Raw genomic sequence first — 22,696 nt, 5'->3', positions numbered from 1 at the left:
TGTGTTCTCTGTCTGTCCCCCCTCTCTCTGTCCCCCCTCTCTCTCTGTCCCCCCCTCTCTCTGCCCCCCCCTCTCTCTCTCTGTGTCCTCTGTCTGTCCCCCCTCTCTCTCTGTGTCCTCTGTCTGTCCCCCCCTCTCTCTCTCTGTGTCCTCTGTCTGTCCCCCCCTCTCTCTCTCTGTGTCCTCTCTCTGTCCCCCCCTCTCTCTCTCTGTGTCCTCTCTCTGTCCCCCCCCTCTCTCTGTCCCCCCTCTCTCTGTGTTCTCTCTCTGTCCCCCCCTCTCTCTGTCCCCCCTCTCTCTCTGCCCCCCCCCCTCTGTCTGTCCCCCCTCTCTCACTGTGTTCTCTGTCTGCCCCCCGCTCTCTCTCTCTGTGTCCTCTCTCTGCCCCCCCCCCTCTCTCTCTGTGTCCTCTGTCTGTCCCCCCCTCTCTCTCTGTGTTCTCTCTCTGTCCCCCCCCCTCTCACTGTGTTCTCTGTCTGCCCCCCCCTCTCTCTCTCTGTGTCCTCTCTCTGTCCCCCCCCCTCTCTCTCTGTGTCCTCTGTCTGCCCCCCCCCTCTCTCACTGTGTCCTCTGTCTGTCCCCAGGTGGATCAGGTGAACAAGGTGAAGCAAATGCGTCAGAGCATCCTGGAGGGGCTTAACTTGTCCCCACCTCCCCCCCCCCACCCCCACGCCATGCCTTTCTATCCCCCAGGGGGAGCCTTCTACCCCCCGCCCCACATGATGCCGCTGCAGGGCAGGGGCAGGAGCATGGGCATGCCTCGTAAGAGACCAATCATTGATACTACTTTCACAGATTGTACTGTACAGTCGTGGCCAAAAGTTTTGAGAATGACACAAAAATTAATTTCCACAAAGTTTGCTGCTTCAGTGTCTTTAGATATTTTTGTCAGATGTTACTATGAAATACTGAAGTATAATTACAAGCATTTCATAAGTGTCAAAAGTTTTAATTGACAGTTACATGAAGTCAATATTTTCAGTGTTGACCCTTCTTTTTCAAGACCTCTGCAATCTGCCCTGGCATGCTGTCAATTAACTTCTGGGCCACATCCTGACTGATGGCAGCCCATTCTTGCATAATCAATGCTTGGAGTTTGTCAGAATTTGTGGGTTTTTATTTGTCCACCCGCCTCTTGAGGATTGACCACAAGTTCTCAATGGGACTAAGGTCTGCGGAGTTTCCTGGCCATGGACCCAAAAGATCGATGTCTTGTTCCCCGAGCCACTTAGTCATCACTTTTGCCTTATGGCAAGGTGTTCCATCATGCTGGAAAAGGCATTGTTCATCACCAAACTGTTCCTCAAACTTTTGGCCACAACTGTACATAGAGACCAGTATGTAGGGCTCTCCACCGTGGGGAGCACCAGTGTTTAGCGTTATGGTCGTCCTGGTCAGTGTTTTGATGTAGTGTTATGGTCGTCCTGGTCAGTGTTTAGTGTTATGGTCGTCCTGGTCAGTGTTTTGATGTAGTGTTATGGTCGTCCTGGTCAGTGTTTAGTGTTATGGTCGTCCTGGTCAGTGTTTTGATGTAGTGTTATGGTCGTCCTGGCCAGTGTTTTGATGTAGTGTTATGGTCGTCCTGGTCAGTGTTTTGATGTAGTGTTATGGTCGTCCTGGTCAGTGTTTAGTGTTATGGTCGTCCTGGTCAGTGTTTAGTGTTATGGTCGTCCTGGCCAGTGTTTTGATGTAGTGTTATGGTCGTCCTGGTCAGTGTTTAGTGTTATGGTCGTCCTGGTCAGTGTTTTGATGTAGTGTTATGGTCGTCCTGGTCAGTGTTTAGTGTTATGGTCGTCCTGGTCAGTGTTTTGTGTTATGGTCGTCCTGGTCAGTGTTTAGTGTTATGGTCGTCCTGGTCAGTGTTTAGTGTTATGGTCGTCCTGGTCAGTGTTTAGTGTTATGGTCGTCCTGGTCAGTGTTTTGATGTAGTGTTATGGTCGTCCTGGTCAGTGTTTTGTGTTATGGTCGTCCTGGTCAGTGTTTAGTGTTATGGTCGTCCTGGTCAGTGTTTTGATGTAGTGTTATGGTCGTCCTGGCCAGTGTTTAGTGTTATGGTCGTCCTGGTCAGTGTTTTGATGTAGTGTTATGGTCGTCCTGGTCAGTGTTTTGATGTAGTGTTATGGTCGTCCTGGTCAGTGTTTTGATGTAGTGTTATGGTCGTCCTGGCCAGTGTTTTGATGTAGTGTTATGGTCGTCCTGGTCAGTGTTTTGATGTAGTGTTATGGTCGTCCTGGCCAGTGTTTTGATGTAGTGTTATGGTCGTCCTGGTCAGTGTTTTGATGTAGTGTTATGGTCGTCCTGGCCAGTGTTTAGTGTTATGGTCGTCCTGGCCAGTGTTTTGATGTAGTGTTATGGTCGTCCTGGCCAGTGTTTTGATGTAGTGCTATGGTCGTCCTGGTCAGTGTTTAGTGTTATGGTCGTCCTGGCCAGTGTTTAGTGTTATGGTCGTCCTGGCCAGTGTTTTGATGTAGTGTTATGGTCGTCCTGGTCAGTGTTTTGATGTAGTGTTATGGTCGTCCTGGTCAGTGTTTTGATGTAGTGTTATGGTCGTCCTGGCCAGTGTTTAGTGTTATGGTCGTCCTGGCCAGTGTTTTGATGTAGTGTTATGGTCGTCCTGGTCAGTGTTTTGATGTAGCATTATGGTCGTCCTGGTCAGTGTTTTGATGTAGTGTTATGGTCGTTCTGGTCAGTGTTTAGTGTTATGGTCGTCCTGGTCAGTGTTTTGATGTAGTGTTATGGTCGTCCTGGTCAGTGTTTAGTGTTATGGTCGTCCTGGCCAGTGTTTTGATGTAGTGTTATGGTCGTCCTGGCCAGTGTTTTGATGTAGTGTTATGGTCGTTCTGGCCAGTGTTTTGATGTAGTGTTATGGTCGTCCTGGCCAGTGTTTTGATGTAGTGTTATGGTCGTTCTGGCCAGTGTTTTGATGTAGTGTTATGGTCGTCCTGGTCAGTGTTTTGATGTAGTGTTATGGTCGTCCTGGCCAGTGTTTTGATGTAGTGTTATGGTCGTCCTGGTCAGTGTTTAGTGTTATGGTCGTCCTGGTCAGTGTTTTGATGTAGTGTTATGGTCGTTCTGGCCAGTGTTTTGATGTAGTGTTATGGTCGTCCTGGCCAGTGTTTTGATGTAGTGTTATGGTCGTCCTGGCCAGTGTTTTGATGTAGTGTTATGGTCGTCCTGGCCAGTGTTTTGATGTAGTGTTATGGTCGTCCTGGCCAGTGTTTTGATGTAGTGTTATGGTCGTCCTGGCCAGTGTTTTGATGTAGTGTTATGGTCGTCCTGGTCAGTGTTTAGTGTTATGGTCGTCCTGGTCAGTGTTTTGATGTAGCGTTATGGTCGTCCTGGTCAGTGTTTTGATGTAGTGTTATGGTCGTCCTGGCCAGTGTTTTGATGTAGTGTTATGGTCGTTCTGGCCAGTGTTTTGATGTAGTGTTATGGTCGTCCTGGCCAGTGTTTTGATGTAGTGTTATGGTCGTCCTGGCCAGTGTTTTGATGTAGTGTTATGGTCGTCCTGGCCAGTGTTTTGATGTAGTGTTATGGTCGTCCTGGCCAGTGTTTTGATGTAGTGTTATGGTCGTCCTGGCCAGTGTTTTGATGTAGTGTTATGGTCGTCCTGGCCAGTGTTTTGATGTAGTGTTATGGTCGTCCTGGCCAGTGTTTTGATGTAGCGTTATGGTCGTCCTGGTCAGTGTTTAGTGTTATGGTCGTCCTGGCCAGTGTTTAGTGTTATGGTCGTCCTGGCCAGTGTTTAGCGTTATGGTCGTCCTGGTCAGTGTTTTGATGTAGTGTTATGGTCGTCCTGGCCAGTGTTTAGTGTTATGGTCGTCCTGGCCAGTGTTTTGATGTAGTGTTATGGTCGTCCTGGCCAGTGTTTTGATGTAGTGTTATGGTCGTCCTGGCCAGTGTTTTGATGTAGTGTTATGGTCGTCCTGGCCAGTGTTTAGTGTTATGGTCGTCCTGGCCAGTGTTTTGATGTAGTGTTATGGTCGTCCTGGCCAGTGTTTTGATGTAGTGTTATGGTCGTCCTGGTCAGTGTTTAGTGTTATGGTCTTCCCGGTCAGTGTTTTAATGTAGTGTTATGGTCGTCCTGGCCAGTGTTTTAATGTAGTATTATGATCGTCCTGGCCAGTGTTTTGATGTAGTGTTATGGTCGTCCTGGCCAGTGTTTTGATGCAGTGTTATGGTCGTCCTGGCCAGTGTTTTGATGTAGTGTTATGGTCGTCCTGGCCAGTGTTTTGATGTAGTGTTATGGTCGTCCTGGTCAGTGTTTTGATGTAGTGTTATGGTCGTCCTGGTCAGTGTTTTGATGTAGTGTTATGGTCGTCCTGGTCAGTGTTTTGATGTAGTGTTATGGTCGTCCTGGTCAGTGTTTAGTGTTATGGTCGTCCTGGCCAGTGTTTAGTGTTATGGTCGTCCTGGTCAGTGTGTAGTGTTATGGTCGTCCTGGCCAGTGTTTTGATGTAGTGTTATGGTCGTCCTGGCCAGTGTTTTGATGTAGTGTTATGGTCGTCCTGGCCAGTGTTTAGTGTTATGGTCGTCCTGGCCAGTGTTTTGATGTAGTGTTATGGTCGTCCTGGCCAGTGTTTTGATGTAGTGTTATGGTCGTCCTGGCCAGTGTTTTGATGTAGCGTTATGGTCGTCCTGGTCAGTGTTTAGTGTTATGGTCGTCCTGGCCAGTGTTTAGTGTTATGGTCGTCCTGGTCAGTGTGTAGTGTTATGGTCGTCCTGGCCAGTGTTTTGATGTAGTGTTATGGTCGTCCTGGCCAGTGTTTTGATGTAGTGTTATGGTCGTCCTGGCCAGTGTTTTGATGTAGCGTTATGGTCGTCCTGGTCAGTGTTTTGATGTAGTGTTATGGTCGTCCTGGTCAGTGTTTTGATGTAGTAGATACTACTATTTATAAATTATACTGAAAAACAATTATATACAACAAAAATAAACGCTACATATATAGTGTTGGTTCCATGATTAATGAGCTGAAATAAAAGATCCCAGAAATGTTCCATACGCACAAAAAACGTATTGTTCTCTCAAATGTTGTGAACAAATGTGTTTACATCCCTGTTAGTGAGCATTTACCTGACAGGTGTGGCATATCAAGAAGCTGGTTAGACAGCATGATCATTACACAGGTGCACCTTGTGGTCGTTACTGAGGAGGAGGTGTTTCTGTCTGTAATAAAGACCTTCTGTGAGGAAAAACTCATTCTGATTTGCTGGACCTGGCTCCCAATTGGGCTGCACCCCTGGCTGCACCCCTGGCTACCCAGTCATGTGAAATCCATAGATTTATGTATTTTAACGGACTGATTTCCTTATATGAACTGTAACTCAGTAAAATCTTTGATATTGTTGCATGTTTATAGTATATGTACAGGTTTTATTCACCATGAAGGCGGATCAGTATTATACTCAGGTTAGGTTGCTCTTAACTTTCTTAGAAGTTTTATTTCACAACCTCTGTGTGTGTGTCCCCCTACTGTTGGTCCGTGGTCTGCAGGCCTGCCAAGCATGTCCACCCAGGGCGGGAAGCTAGAGATAGCAGGCACGGTGGTGGGCCAATGGGCTGGCATCAGACGGGGCCGAGGCAGACGAGGCTTCCCCATCCAGGTGGTCTCTGTCGGCGGACCAAACAGAGGGTAAGAGGTCATACAATAAGTTTTGGAGTGATTGTTGTGTTGTTGATGTGAAGAGTATTTGTTGGTCTGTGGTGTGTAATGAGAAGCAAACAGACTTGACACATTTAATGAAATTGCTTATTCCAGTTACTGAGGGAAGCTAAAGTCATTCCGCTACCCAAGAATAGTAAAACCCCCTTTACTGGCTCAAATAACCGATCAATCAGCCTGTTACCAACCCTTAGTAAACTTCTGGAAAAAATGGTGTTTGACCAAATACAATGCTATTTAACAGTAAACAAACTGACAACAGAATTTCAGCACGCGCATAGGGAAGGACTTTCAACAAGCACAGCACTTACACAGGAGGATAGAGTTATGGTCAGATTTACAAATGGAGGGCGAGGGAGATCTCTGTAAGCGTCTCTGTGTGTGGAGTAAAACAGGTCTAGAGTTTAAGTTTTTTTTCTCCTCTTGTTGCAGATTTAACATGCTGGTAGAAATGAGGTAAAACTGATTCATGTTTGCCTGCATTAAAGTCCCCGGCCACTAGGAGCGCCGCCTCTGGATGAGCGTTTTCCTGTTTGTTTATGGCGGAATACAGCTCATTCTATGCTGTCTTAGTGCCAGCATCGGTTTGTGGTGGTAAATAGTGTGGTCTACAGCTTATCATGAGATACTCTACCTCAGGCGAGCAAAACCTCGAGACTTCAATAATATTTGATTGCGCGCACCAGCTATTATTTACAAATAGACACAGACCACCATCCCTTGTCTTACCAGAGGCAGCTGTTCTATCCTGCCGATGGACCTAAAACCAGCCAGCTGTATGATATCCATGTCGTCGTTCAGCCACGACTCAGTGAAACATAAGATATTACAGTTTTTAATGTCCCGTTGGAAGGATAGTCTCGAACGGAGCTCATCCAGTTTATTCTCCAATGATTGCACGTTGGCTAATAGGACTGATGGTAGAGGCAGGTTACACACCCGCTGTCGTATCCTTACAGAGAGAGAGAGAGAGAGAGAGAGAGAGAGAGAGAGAGAGAGAGAGAGAGAGAGAGAGAGAGAGACAGAGAGAGACAGAGAGAGACAGAGAGAGAGAGACAGAGAGAGACAGAGAGAGACAGAGAGAGACAGAGAGAGAGAGAGAGAGAGAGAGAGAGAGACAGAGAGAGACAGAGAGAGACAGAGAGAGACAGAGAGAGAGAGAGAGAGAGAGAGAGAGAGAGAGAGAGAGAGAGACAGAGAGAGACAGAGAGAGACAGAGAGAGACAGAGAGAGACAGAGAGAGACAGAGAGAGACAGAGAGAGAGAGAGAGAGAGAGACCCGGACCTACGTCCCCGATATCTCCATCTCTTCTTCATGGTAACGACAGGGATTTGGGCCTTGTCGGGTGTCTGAAGTAAAATCCTTTACGTCCGACTCGTTAAAGAAAAAATGTATGTCTGGTACGAGGTGAGTAATCGCTGTCCTGATATCCAGAAGCTCTTTTCGGTCGTAAAAGACGGTGGCAGAAACATTATGTACAAAATAAGTTACAAATAACGCGAAAAAACAATAGGAGCCTGTAAAACAGCAGTCACCTCGTCCGGCGCCATACGGTCTTTACAATCTGAATGTTGACAAGCTGTCTGTCTAAACTACTAGCTCAGACACACATGCATACCCCACAAGACATGCCACCAGAGGTCTGTCTAAACTACTAGCACACAGCTCAGACACACATGCATACTCAACAAGACATGCCACCAGAGGTCTGTCTAAACTACTAACACACAGCTCAGACACACATACATACCCCACAAGACATGTCACCAGAGGTCTGTTTGAACTACTAACACACAGCTCAGACACACATGCATACCCCACAAGACATGCCACCAGAGGTCTGTCTAAACTACTAGCACACAGCTCAGACACACATGCATACCCCACAAGACATGCCACCAGAGGTCTGTCTAAACTACTAGCACACAGCTCAGACACACATGCATACCCCACAAGACATGCCACCAGAGGTCTGTCTAAACTACTAACACACAGCTCAGACACACATACATACCCCACAAGACATGCCACCAGAGGTCTGTCTAAACTACTAGCACACAGCTCAGACACACATACATACCCCACAAGACATGCCACCAGAGGTCTGTCTAAACTACTAACACACAGCTCAGACACCCATACATACCCCACAAGACATGTCACCAGAGGTCTGTTTGAACTACTAACACACAGCTCAGACACACATACATACCCCACAAGACATGTCACCAGAGGTCTGTCTAAACTACTAACACACAGCTCAGACACACATGCATACCCCACAAGACATGCCACCAGAGGTCTGTCTAAACTACTAGCACACAGCTCAGACACACATGCATACTCAACAAGACATGCCACCAGAGGTCTCTTCACAGTCCCCAAGTCCAGAACAGACTATGGGAGGTGCACAGTACTACATAGAGCCATGACTACATGGAACTCTATTCCACATCAGGTAACTGATGCAGCAGTAGAATCAGATTTAAAAAGCAGGTAAAAATATACCTTATGGAACAGCGGGGACTGTGAAGAGACACACAAAGGAACAGACACACCCACCGGTACAGACACACACACACACACACACACACACACACACACACACACACACACAGGAACGGACACACGTATACACACACGTACTCTACACACTAATATTGTTGTATGGAGGTATTGTACATTATGTGGTGATGTACTGTTTGATCTTTTATTTTACATGTAATATAAAGGTCTTGATGTGTTCGTACTCCAGGAAGAGTAGCTGCTGCCTTGACAGGAACTAATGAGGATCCATAATAAACCCCAGGAAGAGTAGCTGCTGTCTTGGCAGGAACTAATGGGGATCCATAATAAACCCCAGGAAGAGTAGCTGCTGCCTGGCAGGAACTAATAGGGATCCATAATAAACCCCAGGAAGAGTAGCTGCTGCCTTGGCAGGAACTAATGGGGATCCATAATAAACCCCAGGAAGAGTAGCTGCTGCCTTGGCAGGAACTAATGGGGATCCATAATAAACCCCAGGAAGAGTAGATGCTGCCTTGCCAGGAACTAATGGGGATCCATAATAAACCCCAGGAAGAGTAGCTGCTGCCTTGGCAGGAACTAATGGGGATCCATAATAAACCCCAGGAAGAGTAGATGCTGCCTTGGCAGGAACTAATGGGGGTCCATAATAAACCCCAGGAAGAGTAGCTGCTGCCTTGACAGGAACTAATGGGGATCCATAATAAACCCCAGGAAGAGTAGCTGCTGCCTTGGCAGGAACTAATGGGGATCCATAATAAACCCCAGGAAGAGTAGATGCTGCCTTGGCAGGAACTAATGGGGATCCATAATAAACCCCAGGAAGAGTAGCTGCTGCCTTGGCAGGAACTAATGGGGATCCATAATAAACCCCAGGAAGAGTAGCTGCTGCCTTGGCAGGAACTAATGGGGATCCATAATAAACCCCAGGAAGAGTAGCTGCTGCCTTGACAGGAACTAATGGGGATCCATAATAAACCCCAGGAAGAGTAGCTGCTGCCTTGGCAGGAACTAATGGGGATCCATAATAAACCCCAGGAAGAGTAGCTGCTGCCTTGACAGGAACTAATGGGGATCCATAATAAACCCCAGGAAGAGTAGCTGCTGCCTTGACAGGAACTAATGGGGATCCATAATAAACCCCAGGAAGAGTAGCTGCTGCCTTGGCAGGAACTAATGGGGATCCATAATAAACCCCAGGAAGAGAAGCTGCTGCCTTGGCAGGAACTAATGGGTATCCATAATAAACCCCAGGAAGAGTAGCCGCTGCCTTGACAGAAACTAATGGGTATCCATAATAAACCCCAGGAAGAGTAGCCGCTGCCTTGGCAGGAACTAATGGGGATCCATAATAAACCCCAGGAAGAGAAGCTGCTGCCTTGGCAGGAACTAATGGGGATCCATAATAAACCCCAGGAAGAGTAGCTGCTGCCTTGACAGGAACTAATGGGGATCCATAATAAACCCCAGGAAGAGTAGCTGCTGCCTTGGCAGGAACTAATGGGGATCCATAATAAACCCCAGGAAGAGAAGCTGCTGCCTTGGCAGGAACTAATGGGGATCCATAATAAACCCCAGGAAGAGTAGCTGCTGCCTTGGCAGGAACTAATGGGGATCCATAATAAACCCCAGGAAGAGTAGCTGCTGCCTTGGCAGGAACTAATGGGGATCCATAATAAACCCCAGGAAGAGTAGCTGCTGCCTTGGCAGGAACTAATGGGGATCCATAATAAACCCCAGGAAGAGTAGCTGCTGCCTTGGCAGGAACTAATGGGGATCCATAATAAACCCCAGGAAGAGAAGCTGCTGCCTTGGCAGGAACTAACGGGGATCCATAATAAACCCCAGGAAGAGTAGCTGCTGCCTTGGCAGGAACTAATGGGGATCCATAATAAACCCCAGGAAGAGTAGCTTCTGACTTGGCAGGAACTAATGGGGATCCATAATAAACCCCAGGAAGAGTAGCTTCTGACTTGGCAGGAACTAATGGGGATCCATAATAAACCCCAGGAAGAGTAGCTGCTGCCTTGGCAGGAACTAATGGGGATCCATAATAAACCCCAGGAAGAGTAGCTGCTGACTTGGCAGGAACTAACGGGGATCCATAATAAACCCCAGGAAGAGTAGCTGCTGCCTTGGCAGGAACTAATGGGGATCCATAATAAACCCCAGGAAGAGTAGCTGCTGCCTTGGCAGGAACTAATGGGGATCCATAATAAACCCCAGGAAGAGTAGCTGCTGCCTTGGCAGGAACTAATGGAGATCCATAATAAACCCCAGGAAGAGTAGCTGCTGCCTTGGCAGGAACTAATGGGGATCCATAATAAACCCCAGGAAGAGTAGCTGCTGCCTTGGCAGGAACTAATGGAGATCCATATCCTCAACTGATTGTGTGTTCCTCAACTGGTTGTGTGTTTCTCAACTGGTTGTGTGCTTCTCAACTGGTTGTGTGCTTCTCAACTGGTTGTGTGCTTCTCAACTGGTTGTGTGTTTCTCAACTGGTTGTGTGTTTCTCAACTGGTTGTGTGTTTCTCAACTGGTTGTGTGCTTCTCAACTGGTTGTGTGTTTCTCAACTGGTTGTGTGCTTCTCAACTGGTTGTGTGTTCCTCAACTGGTTGTGTGTTTCTCAACTGGTTGTGTGCTTCTCAACTGGTTGTGTGCTTCTCAACTGGTTGTGTGTTTCTCAACTGGTTGTGTGTTTCTCAACTGGTTGTGTGTTTCTCAACTGGTTGTGTGCTTCTCAACTGGTTGTGTGCTTCTCAACTGGTTGTGTGCTTCTCAACTGGTTGTGTGCTTCTCAACTGGTTGTGTGTTCCTCAACTGGTTGTGTGTTTCTCAACTGGTTGTGTGCTTCTCAACTGGTTGTGTGCTTCTCAACTGGTTGTGTGTTCCTCAACTGGTTGTGTGTTCCTCAACTGGTTGTGTGTTTCTCAACTGGTTGTGTGCTTCTCAACTGGTTGTGTGCTTCTCAACTGGTTGTGTGCTTCTCAACTGGTTGTGTGTTCCTCAACTGGTTGTGTGTTTCTCAACTGGTTGTGTGCTTCTCAACTGGTTGTGTGCTTCTCAACTGGTTGTGTGTTTCTCAACTGGTTGTGTGTTTCTCAACTGGTTGTGTGTTCCTCCCTAGGCGTCTGCGGGGTGTGATCTCCACTCCTGTCATCAGGACCTTCGGTCGAGGAGCCAAATTCCCCCTCAGAGGCTTCAAGAGCCAGGGAACATACCAGGTGGGACACGGGACATACCAGGTGAGACACGGGACATACCATGGGGGACAGGGGACTTACCAGGTGGGACGGGGGACATACCAGGTGAGACACGGGACATACCAGGTGGGACAGGGGACATAGCAGGTGGGACGGGGGACATAGCAGGTGAGACGGGGGACATACCAGGTGGGACGGGGGACATACCAGGTGAGACGGGGGACATACCAGGTGAGACGGGGTACATACCAGGTGAGACGGGGGACATAGCAGGTGAGACGGGGGACATACCAGGTGAGACGGGGGACATACCAGGTGAGACGGGGGACATACCAGGTGAGACGGGGGACATACCAGGTGAGACGGGGGACATACCAGGTGAGACGGGGGACATACCAGGTGAGACGGGGGACATACCAGGTGAGACGGGGGACATACCAGGTGAGACGGGGGACATACCAGGTGAGACGGGGGACATACCAGGTGAGACGGGGGACATACCAGGTGAGACGGGGGACATACCAGGTGAGACGGGGGACATACCAGGTGAGACGGGGGACATAGCAGGGGAGACGGGGGACATACGAGGTGGGACAGGGGACATACCAGGGTTCCACTCCTAAACCGCACCGGGTTCCCCTCCTAAACCGCACCGGGTTCCACTCCTAAACCGCACCGGGTTCCCCTCCTAAACCGCACCGGGTTCCCCTCCTAAACCGCACCGGGTTCCCCTCCTAAACCGCACCGGGTTCCACTCCTAAACCGCACCGGGTTCCACTCCTAAACCGCACCGGGTTCCACTCCTAAACCGCACCGGGTTCCCCTCCTAAACCGCACCGGGTTCCACTCCTAAACCGCACCGGGTTCCCCTCCTAAACCGCACCGGGTTCCACTCCTAAACCGCACCGGGTTCCACTCCTAAACCGCACCGGGTTCCACTCCTAAACCGCACCGGGTTCCCCTCCTAAACCGCACCGGGTTCCCCTCCTAAACCGCACCGGGTTCCCCTCCTAAACCGCACCGGGTTCCCCTCCTAAACCGCACCGGGTTCCCCTCCTAAACCGCACCGGGTTCCACTCCTAAACCGCACCGGGTTCCCCTCCTAAACCGCACCGGGTTCCACTCCTAAACCGCACCGGGTTCCCCTCCTAAACCGCACCGGGTTCCCCTCCTAAACCGCACCGGGTTCCACTCCTAAACCGCACCGGGTTCCACTCCTAAACCGCACCGGGTTCCACTCCTAAACCGCACCGGGTTCCCCTCCTAAACCGCACCGGGTTCCCCTCCTAAACCGCACGGGTTCCCCTCCTAAACCGCACCGGGTTCCACTCCTAAACCGCACCGGGTTCCCCTCCTAAACCACACCGGGTTCCCCTCCTAAACCACACCGGGTTCCCCTCCTATCAGCTAGGAGAAGCAGCTCCAGTGAACACGTGATCACCAACACTTGAGGAGTGGAAAAACATCGCCTGGTCCAGAGGAAAAGCGGGGTCTGACCCGGTACTAGATGGGTCTACATAATAAACTGTCCACTGAGTGTACACAATACAGAACTAAGCAGTTATTTACAGAGAAATGACACAATAACAGAACTTGTCTGGGATTATCTAGTGCTACACATCAAATGGTACATTATATAAGCTATACTCAACAGGAATAATAAATACTATGGTTTGATGAAGTGATAGTACCCTCGAAGATGGGGTTTGGGACGATATATTGGCACGGGGGTGTTGTTAGGCCCGAAACGAAGTCGCACGTGACGATATATCCTCCAAACACCGTCTTCGAGGCCGTTGTCACTATTATACCACGGGTTACCAACATATTAAAATACTGATTGACGTATATATTCATTCAAAACGTTATTTTGATCAAGTTATTTATACTATTTCATCCTTCCACAAGACATAGTCCCGGAACAAATCGAGGGTTGCTACCCAAGCCGACTGGTCGATCGTTCTATCGGTTCGGTTGCTAGAGGACGCGACCCGGTCGTTGTTCTGTATCTATGGACCCAGTCGTTGTTCTGTATCTATGGACGCGACCCAGTCGTTCAGTCTTTTGGTTCTGTATCTATGGACGCGACCCAGTCGTTGTTCTGTATCTATGGACTCGACCCAGTCGTTGTTCTGTATCTATGGACGCGACCCAGTCGTTCAGTCTTTTGGTTCTGTATCTATGGGACGCGACCCAGTCGTTCAGTCTTTTTGATCTGTATCTATGGACGCGACCCAGTCGTTGTTCTGTATCTATGGACGCGACCCGGTCGTTGTTCTGTATCTATGGACGCGACCCAGTCGTTGTTCTGTATCTATGGACGCGACCCAGTCGTTGTTCTGTATCTATGGACGCGACCCAGTCGTTGTTCTGTATCTATGGACGCGACCCAGTCGTTGTTCTGTATCTATGGACTAGACCCAGTCGTTGTTCTGTACCTATGGACTCGACCCAGTCGTTGTTCTGTATCTATGGACGCGACCCAGTCGTTGTTCTGTATCTATGGACGCGACCCGGTCGTTGTTCTGTATCTATGGACTCGACCCAGTCGTTGTTCTGTATCTATGGACGCGACCCAGTCGTTGTTCTGTATCTATGGACGCGACCCAGTCGTTGTTCTGTATCTATGGACGCGACCCAGTCGTTGTTCTGTATCTATGGACGCGACCCAGTCGTTGTTCTGTATCTATGGGACGCGACCCAGTCGTTGTTCTGTATCTATGGACGCGACCCAGTCGTTGTTCTGTATCTATGGACGCGACCCAGTCGTTGTTCTGTATCTATGGACGCGACCCAGTCGTTGTTCTGTATCTATGGACGGGACCCAGTCGTTGTTCTGTATCTATGGACGCGACCCAGTCGTTGTTCTGTATCTATGGGACGCGACCCAGTCGTTCAGTCTTTTGATTCTGTATCTATGGACGCGACCCGGTCGATGTTCTGTATCTATGGACGCGACCCAGTCATTCAGTCTTTTTGTTCTGTATCTATGGACGCGACCCAGTCGTTGTTCTGTATCTATGGACGCGACCCAGTCGTTGTTCTGTATCTATGGACGCGACCCAGTCGTTGTTCTGTATCTATGGACGCGACCCAGTCGTTGTTCTGTATCTATGGACTCGACCCAGTCGTTGTTCTGTATCTATGGACGCGACCCAGTCGTTGTTCTGTATCTATGGACGCGACCCAGTCGTTGTTCTGTATCTATTGACGCGACCCAGTCGTTGTTCTGTATCTATGGACGCGACCCAGTCTTTTGGTTCTGTATCTATGGACGCGACCCAGTCGTTGTTCTGTATCTATGGACTCGACCCAGTCGTTGTTCTGTATCTATTGACGCGACCCGGTCGTTGTTCTGTATCTATGGACGCGACCCAGTCGTTGTTCTGTATCTATGGACGTGACCCAGTCTTTGTTCTGTATCTATGGACGCGACCCAGTCGTTGTTCTGTATCTATGGACGCGACCCGGTCGTTGTTCTGTATCTATGGACGCGACCCAGTCGTTGTTCTGTATCTATGGACGCGACCCAGTCGTTGTTCTGTATCTATGGACGCGACCCAGTCGTTGTTCTGTATCTATGGACGCGACCCGGTCGTTGTTCTGTATCTATGGACGCGACCCAGTCGTTGTTCTGTATCTATGGACGCGACCCGGTCGTTGTTCTGTATCTATGGACGCGACCCGGTCGTTGTTCTGTATCTATTGACGCGACCCAGTCGTTGTTCTGTATCTATGGACGCGACCCAGTCGTTCAGTCTTTTTGTTCTGTATCTATGGACGCGACCCAGTCGTTGTTCTGTATCTATGGACGCGACCCAGTCGTTGTTCTGTATCTATGGACGCGACCCAGTCATTGTTCTGTATCTATGGGACGCGACCCAGTCGTTGTTCTGTATCTATGGACGCGACCCAGTCGTTGTTCTGTATCTATGGACCCAGTCGTTGTTCTGTATCTATGGACGCGACCCAGTCGTTGTTCTGTATCTATGGACGCGACCCAGTCGTTGTTCTGTATCTATGGACGCGACCCGGTCGTTGTTCTGTATCTATGGACGCGACCCAGTCGTTGTTCTGTATCTATGGACGCGACCCAGTCGTTGTTCTGTATCTATGGACGCGACCCGGTCGTTGTTCTGTATCTATGGACGCGACCCAGTCGTTGTTCTGTACCTATGGACGCGACCCAGTCGTTGTTCTGTATCTATGGACGCGACCCAGTCATTCAGTCTTTTTGTTCTGTATCTATGGACGCGACCCAGTCGTTCAGTCTTTTTGTTCTGTATCTATGGACGCGACCCAGTCGTTGTTCTGTATCTATGGACGTGACCCAGTCGTTGTTCTGTATCTATGGACGCGACCCAGTCGTTGTTCTGTATCTATGGACTCGACCCAGTCGTTGTTCTCTATCTGTGGACGCGACCCAGTCGTTGTTCTGTATCTATGGACGCGACCCAGTCGTTGTTCTGTATCTATGGACGCGACCCAGTCTTTATGTTCTGTATCTATGGACGCGACCCAGTCGTTGTTCTGTATCTATGGACGCGACCCAGTCGTTGTTCTGTATCTATGGACGCGACCCAGTCGTTGTTCTGTATCTATGGACGCGACCCGGTCGTTGTTCTGTATCTATGGACGCGACCCAGTCGTTGTTCTGTATCTATTGACGCGACCCAGTCGTTCAGTCTTTTTGTTCTGTATCTATGGACGCGACCCAGTCGTTCAGTCTTTTTGTTCTGTATCTATGGACGCGACCCAGTCGTTGTTCTGTATCTATGGACGCGACCCAGTCGTTGTTCTGTATCTATGGACTCGACCCAGTCGTTGTTCTGTATCTATGGACGCGACCCGGTCGTTGTTCTGTATCTATGGACGCGACCCAGTCGTTGTTCTGTATCTATGGACGCGACCCAGTCGTTGTTCTGTATCTATGGACTCGACCCAGTCGTTGTTCTGTACCTATGGACTCGACCCAGTCGTTGTTCTGTATCTATGGACGCGACCCAGTCGTTGTTCTGTATCTATGGACGCGACCCGGTCGTTGTTCTGTATCTATGGACGCGACCCAGTCGTTGTTCTGTATCTATGGACGCGACCCAGTCGTTGTTCTGTATCTATGGACGCGACCCAGTCGTTGTTCTGTATCTATGGACGCGACCCAGTCGTTGTTCTGTATCTATGGGCGCGACCCGGTCGTTGTTCTGTATCTATGGACGCGACCCGGTCGTTGTTCTGTATCTATTGACGCGACCCAGTCGTTGTTCTGTATCTATGGACGCGACCCAGTCGATGTTCTGTATCTATGGACGCGACCCAGTCATTCAGTCTTTTTGTTCTGTATCTATGGACGCGACCCAGTCGTTGTTCTGTATCTATGGACGCGACCCAGTCGTTCAGTCTTTTTGTTCTGTATCTATGGACGCGACCCAGTCGTTGTTCTGTATCTATGGACGCGACCCGGTCGTTGTTCTGTATCTATGGACGCGACCCAGTCGTTGTTCTGTATCTATGGACGCGACCCAGTCGTTGTTCTGTATCTATGGACGCGACCCAGTCGTTGTTCTGTATCTATGGACGCGACCCAGTCGTTGTTCTGTATCTATGGGACGCGACCCAGTCGTTGTTCTGTATCTATGGACGCGACCCAGTCGTTGTTCTGTATCTATGGACGCGACCCAGTCGTTGTTCTGTATCTATGGACGCGACCCAGTCGTTGTTCTGTATCTATGGACGCGACCCAGTCGTTGTTCTGTATCTATGGACGCGACCCAGTCGTTGTTCTGTATCTATGGACGCGACCCAGTCGTTGTTCTGTATCTATGGACGCGACCCAGTCGTTCAGTCTTTTTGTTCTGTATCTATTGACGCGACCCGGTCGTTGTTCTGTATCTATGGATGCGACCCAGTCGTTCAGTCTTTTTGTTCTGTATCTATGGACGCGACCCAGTCGTTCAGTCTTTTAGTTCTGTATCTGTGGACGCGACCCAGTCGTTGTTCTGTATCTATGGACGCGACCCAGTCGTTGTTCTGTATCTATGGACTCGACCCAGTCGTTGTTCTGTATCTATGGGACGCGACCCAGTCGTTGTTCTGTATCTATGGACGCGACCCGGTCGTTGTTCTGTATCTATGGACGCGACCCAGTCGCTGTTCTGTATCTATGGACGCGACCCAGTCGTTGTTCTGTATCTATGGACTAGACCCAGTCGTTCAGTCTTTTTATTCTGTATCTATGGACGCGACCCAGTCGTTGTTCTGTATCTATGGACGCGACCCAGTCGTCGTTCTGTATCTATTGACGCGACCCAGTCGTTGTTCTGTATCTATGGACCCAGTCGTTGTTCTGTATCTATGGACGCGACCCAGTCGTTGTTCTGTATCTATGGACGCGACCCGGTCGTTGTTCTGTATCTATGGACGCGACCCAGTCTTTATGTTCTGTATCTATGGACGCGACCCAGTCTTTATGTTCTGTATCTATGGACGCGACCCAGTCGTTGTTCTGTATCTATGGACTCGACCCAGTCGTTGTTCTGTATCTATGGACGCGACCCAGTCGTTGTTCTGTATCTATGGACGCGACCCAGTCATTCAGTCTTTTTGTTCTGTATCTATGGACGCGACCCAGTCGTTGTTCTGTATCTATGGACGCGACCCAGTCGTTGTTCTGTATCTATGGACGCGACCCAGTCGTTGTTCTGTATCTATGGACTCGACCCAGTCGTTGTTCTGTATCTATCGACGTGACCCAGTCGTTGTTCTGTATCTATGGACGCGACCCGGTCGTTGTTCTGTATCTATGGACGCGACCCGGTCGTTGTTCTGTATCTATGGACGCGACCCAGTCGTTGTTCTGTATCTATGGACGCGACCCAGTCGTTGTTCTGTATCTATGGACGCGACCCAGTCGTTGTTCTGTATCTATGGACGCGACCCAGTCGTTGTTCTGTATCTATGGACGCGACCCAGTCGTTGTTCTGTATCTATGGACGCGACCCAGTCGTTGTTCTGTACCTATGGACGCGACCCAGTCGTTCAGTCTTTTTGTTCTGTATCTATGGACGCGACCCAGTCGTTGTTCTGTATCTATGGACGCGACCCAGTCGTTGTTCTGTATCTATGGACGCGACCCAGTCGTTGTTCTGTATCTATGGACGCGACCCAGTCGTTGTTCTGTATCTATGGACGCGACCCAGTCGTTGTTCTGTATCTATGGACGCGACCCAGTCGTTGTTCTGTATCTATGGACTAGACCCAGTCGTTCAGTCTTTTTATTCTGTATCTATGGACGCGACCCAGTCGTTGTTCTGTATCTATGGACGCGACCCAGTCGTCGTTCTGTATCTATTGACGCGACCCAGTCGTTGTTCTGTATCTATGGACGCGACCCAGTCGTTGTTCTGTATCTATGGACCCAGTCGTTGTTCTGTATCTATGGACGCGACCCAGTCGTTGTTCTGTATCTATGGACGCGACCCAGTCGTTGTTCTGTATCTATGGACGCGACCCAGTCGTTGTTCTGTATCTATGGACGCGACCCAGTCGTTGTTCTGTATCTATGGACGCGACCCAGTCGTTGTTCTGTATCTATGGACGCGACCCAGTCGTTGTTCTGTATCTATGGACGCGACCCAGTCGTTGTTCTGTATCTATGGACGCGACCCAGTCGTTCAGTCTTTTTGTTCTGTATCTATGGACGCGACCCAGTCGTTCAGTCTTTTTGTTCTGTATCTATGGACGCGACCCAGTCGTTGTTCTGTATCTATGGACGCGACCCAGTCGTTGTTCTGTATCTATGGACGCGACCCAGTCGTTGTTCTGTATCTATGGACGCGACCCAGTCGTTGTTCTGTATCTATGGACGCGACCCAGTCGTTGTTCTGTATCTATGGACCCAGTCGTTCAGTCTTTTTGTTCTGTATCTATTGACGCGACCCAGTCGTTGTTCTGTATCTATGGACGCGACCCAGTCTTTTGGTTCTGTATCTATGGACGCGACCCAGTCGTTGTTCTGTATCTATGGACTCGACCCAGTCGTTGTTCTGTATCTATGGACGCGACCCGGTCGTTGTTCTGTATCTATGGACGCGACCCAGTCGTTGTTCTGTATCTATGGACGCGACCCAGTCGTTGTTCTGTATCTATGGACGCGACCCAGTCGTTCAGTCTTTTTGTTCTGTATCTATGGACGCGACCCAGTCGTTGTTCTGTATCTATGGACGCGACCCGGTCGTTGTTCTGTATCTATGGACGGGACCCAGTCGTTGTTCTGTATCTATGGACGCGACCCAGTCGTTGTTCTGTATCTATGGACGCGACCCGGTCGTTGTTCTGTATCTATGGACGCGACCCAGTCGTTGTTCTGTATCTATGGACGCGACCCAGTCGTTGTTCTGTATCTATGGACGCGACCCAGTCGTTGTTCTGTATCTATGGACGCGACCCAGTCGTTGTTCTGTATCTATGGACTCGACCCAGTCGTTGTTCTGTATCTATGGACGCGACCCAGTCGTTGTTCTGTATCTATGGACGCGACCCAGTCGTTGTTCTGTATCTATGGACTCGACCCAGTCGTTGTTCTGTATCTATGGACGCGACCCAGTCGTTGTTCTGTATCTATGGACGCGACCCAGTCGTTGTTCTGTATCTATGGACGCGACCCAGTCGTTGTTCTGTATCTATGGACTAGACCCAGTCGTTCAGTCTTTTTATTCTGTATCTATGGACGCGACCCAGTCTTTTTGTTTTGTATCTATGGACGCGACCCAGTCGTCGTTCTGTATCTATTGACGCGACCCAGTCGTTGTTCTGTATCTATGGACGCGACCCAGTCGTTGTTCTGTATCTATGGACCCAGTCGTTGTTCTGTATCTATGGACGCGACCCAGTCGTTGTTCTGTATCTATGGACCCAGTCGTTGTTCTGTATCTATGGACGCGACCCAGTCGTTGTTCTGTATCTATGGACGCGACCCAGTCGTTGTTCTGTATCTATGGACTCGACCCAGTCGTTGTTCTGTATCTATGGACGCGACCCAGTCGTTGTTCTGTATCTATGGACGCGACCCAGTCGTTGTTCTGTATCTATGGACGCGACCCAGTCGTTGTTCTGTATCTATGGACGCGACCCAGTCGTTGTTCTGTATCTATGGACGCGACCCAGTCGTTGTTCTGTATCTATGGACGCGACCCAGTCGTTGTTCTGTATCTATGGACGCGACCCAGTCGTTCAGTCTTTTGGTTCTGTATCTATGGGACGCGACCCAGTCGTTGTTCTGTATCTATGGACGCGACCCAGTCGTTGTTCTGTATCTATGGACGCGACCCAGTCGTTGTTCTGTATCTATGGACGCGACCCAGTCGTTGTTCTGTATCTATGGACGCGACCCAGTCGTTGTTCTGTATCTATGGACGCGACCCAGTCGTTGTTCTGTATCTATGGACGCGACCCAGTCGTTGTTCTGTATCTATGGACGCGACCCGGTCGTTGTTCTGTATTTATGGGACGCGACCCAGTCGTTCAGTCTTTTGGTTCTGTATCTATGGGGCGCGACCCAGTCGTTCAGTCTTTTGGTTCTGTATCTATGGGACGCGACCCAGTCGTTGTTCTGTATCTATGGACGCGACCCAGTCGTTGTTCTCTATCTGTGGACGCGACCCAGTCGTTGTTCTGTATCTATGGACGCGACCCAGTCGTTGTTCTGTATCTATGGGACGCGACCCAGTCGTTCAGTCTTTTGGTTCTGTATCTATGGGACGCGACCCAGTCGTTCAGTCTTTTGGTTCTGTATCTATGGGACGCGACCCAGTCGTTGTTCTGTATCTATGGACGCGACCCAGTCGTTGTTCTGTATCTGTGGACGCGACCCAGTCGCTGTTCTGTATCTATGGACGCGACCCAGTCGTTGTTCTGTATCTATGGACGCGACCCAGTCGTTGTTCTGTATCTATGGACGCGACCCAGTCGTTGTTCTGTATCTATGGACGCGACCCAGTCGTTGTTCTGTATCTATGGACGCGACCCAGTCGTTGTTCTGTATCTATGGACGCGACCCAGTCGTTGTTCTGTATCTATGGACGCGACCCAGTCGTTGTTCTGTATCTATGGACGCGACCCAGTCGTTGTTCTGTATCTATGGACTCGACCCAGTCGTTGTTCTGTATCTATGGACGCGACCCAGTCGTTGTTCTGTATCTATGGACTCGACCCAGTCGTTGTTCTGTATCTATGGGACGCGACCCAGTCGTTGTTCTGTATCTATGGGACGCGACCCAGTCGTTGTTCTGTATCTATGGACGCGACCCAGTCGTTGTTCTGTATCTATGGACGCGACCCAGTCGTTGTTCTGTATCTATGGACGCGACCCAGTCGTTGTTCTGTATCTATGGACGCGACCCAGTCGTTGTTCTGTATCTATGGACGCGACCCAGTCGTTGTTCTGTATCTATGGACGCGACCCAGTCGTTGTTCTGTATCTATGGACGCGACCCAGTCGTTGTTCTGTATCTATGGACGCGACCCAGTCGTTGTTCTGTATCTATGGACGCGACCCAGTCGTTGTTCTGTATCTATGGGACGCGACCCAGTCGTTGTTCTGTATCTATGGGACGCGACCCAGTCGTTGTTCTGTATCTATGGGACGCGACCCAGTCATTCGTTCTAAATGTTCCATTGCCATACTGGCTGTCAACGTTCTTATCCCTTGCTTGGTAGCTAGCCAACTACGGCTAATTTACAGTCACGTCAAACAGAATAACAACAGTAGCTGCATTTGTTTAAGCTGTTTTCTAGTGACATTTATTTGGATACAACCATAACAATGAGCTAATGAGACGTGATTTCACCCTGGCGTAGAAAATGTGCTCTCTCATCAGGACACTGTTGTTCAGAGGAGCTAGCCAACAACACAGCCAACAACACAGCCAACAACACAGTCAACAACACAGCTAACAACACAGCTAACAACACAGCCAACAACACAGCCGACACCACAGCCGACAACACAGCCGACAACACAGCCGACAACACAGTCGACAACACAGCCGACAACACAGTCGACAACACAGTCGACAACACAGCCGACAACACAGCCGACAACACAGCCGACACCACAGCCGACAACACAGCCGACAACACAGCCGACAACACAGCCGACAACACAGCCGACAACACAGCCGACAACACAGCCAGCAACACAGCCAGCAACACAGCCGACACCACAGCCGACACCACAGCCGACACCACAGCCGACACCACAGCCGACACCACAGCCGACACCACAGCCGACAACACAGCTAACAAC

General features: G+C 49.6%; 1 protein-coding gene across 2 annotated transcripts in view; it reads left to right on the top strand.

Annotated features, from left to right (window-relative positions):
* The window catches only part of LOC129815844 (constitutive coactivator of PPAR-gamma-like protein 1 homolog), a 37,025-nt gene that overhangs the window by 4,927 nt on the left and 9,402 nt on the right, over window positions 1-22,696 (top strand). The window contains exons 2-4 of one of the 2 annotated variants that reach the window (XM_055870004.1): window positions 585-762; window positions 5,477-5,633; window positions 11,319-11,436. In XM_055870004.1, the coding sequence (XP_055725979.1) occupies window positions 585-762; window positions 5,477-5,633; window positions 11,319-11,436 (453 nt within the window). The remainder of the gene's footprint in view (window positions 1-584; window positions 763-5,476; window positions 5,634-11,318; window positions 11,437-22,696) is intronic. The other variant, XM_055870005.1, reaches the window with a different exon arrangement.

This window comes from Salvelinus fontinalis, chromosome 18 (assembly GCF_029448725.1).
Source record: "Salvelinus fontinalis isolate EN_2023a chromosome 18, ASM2944872v1, whole genome shotgun sequence".
NCBI lineage: Eukaryota > Metazoa > Chordata > Actinopteri > Salmoniformes > Salmonidae > Salvelinus > Salvelinus fontinalis.
This window is presented reverse-complemented; position numbering and strand designations above follow the sequence as displayed.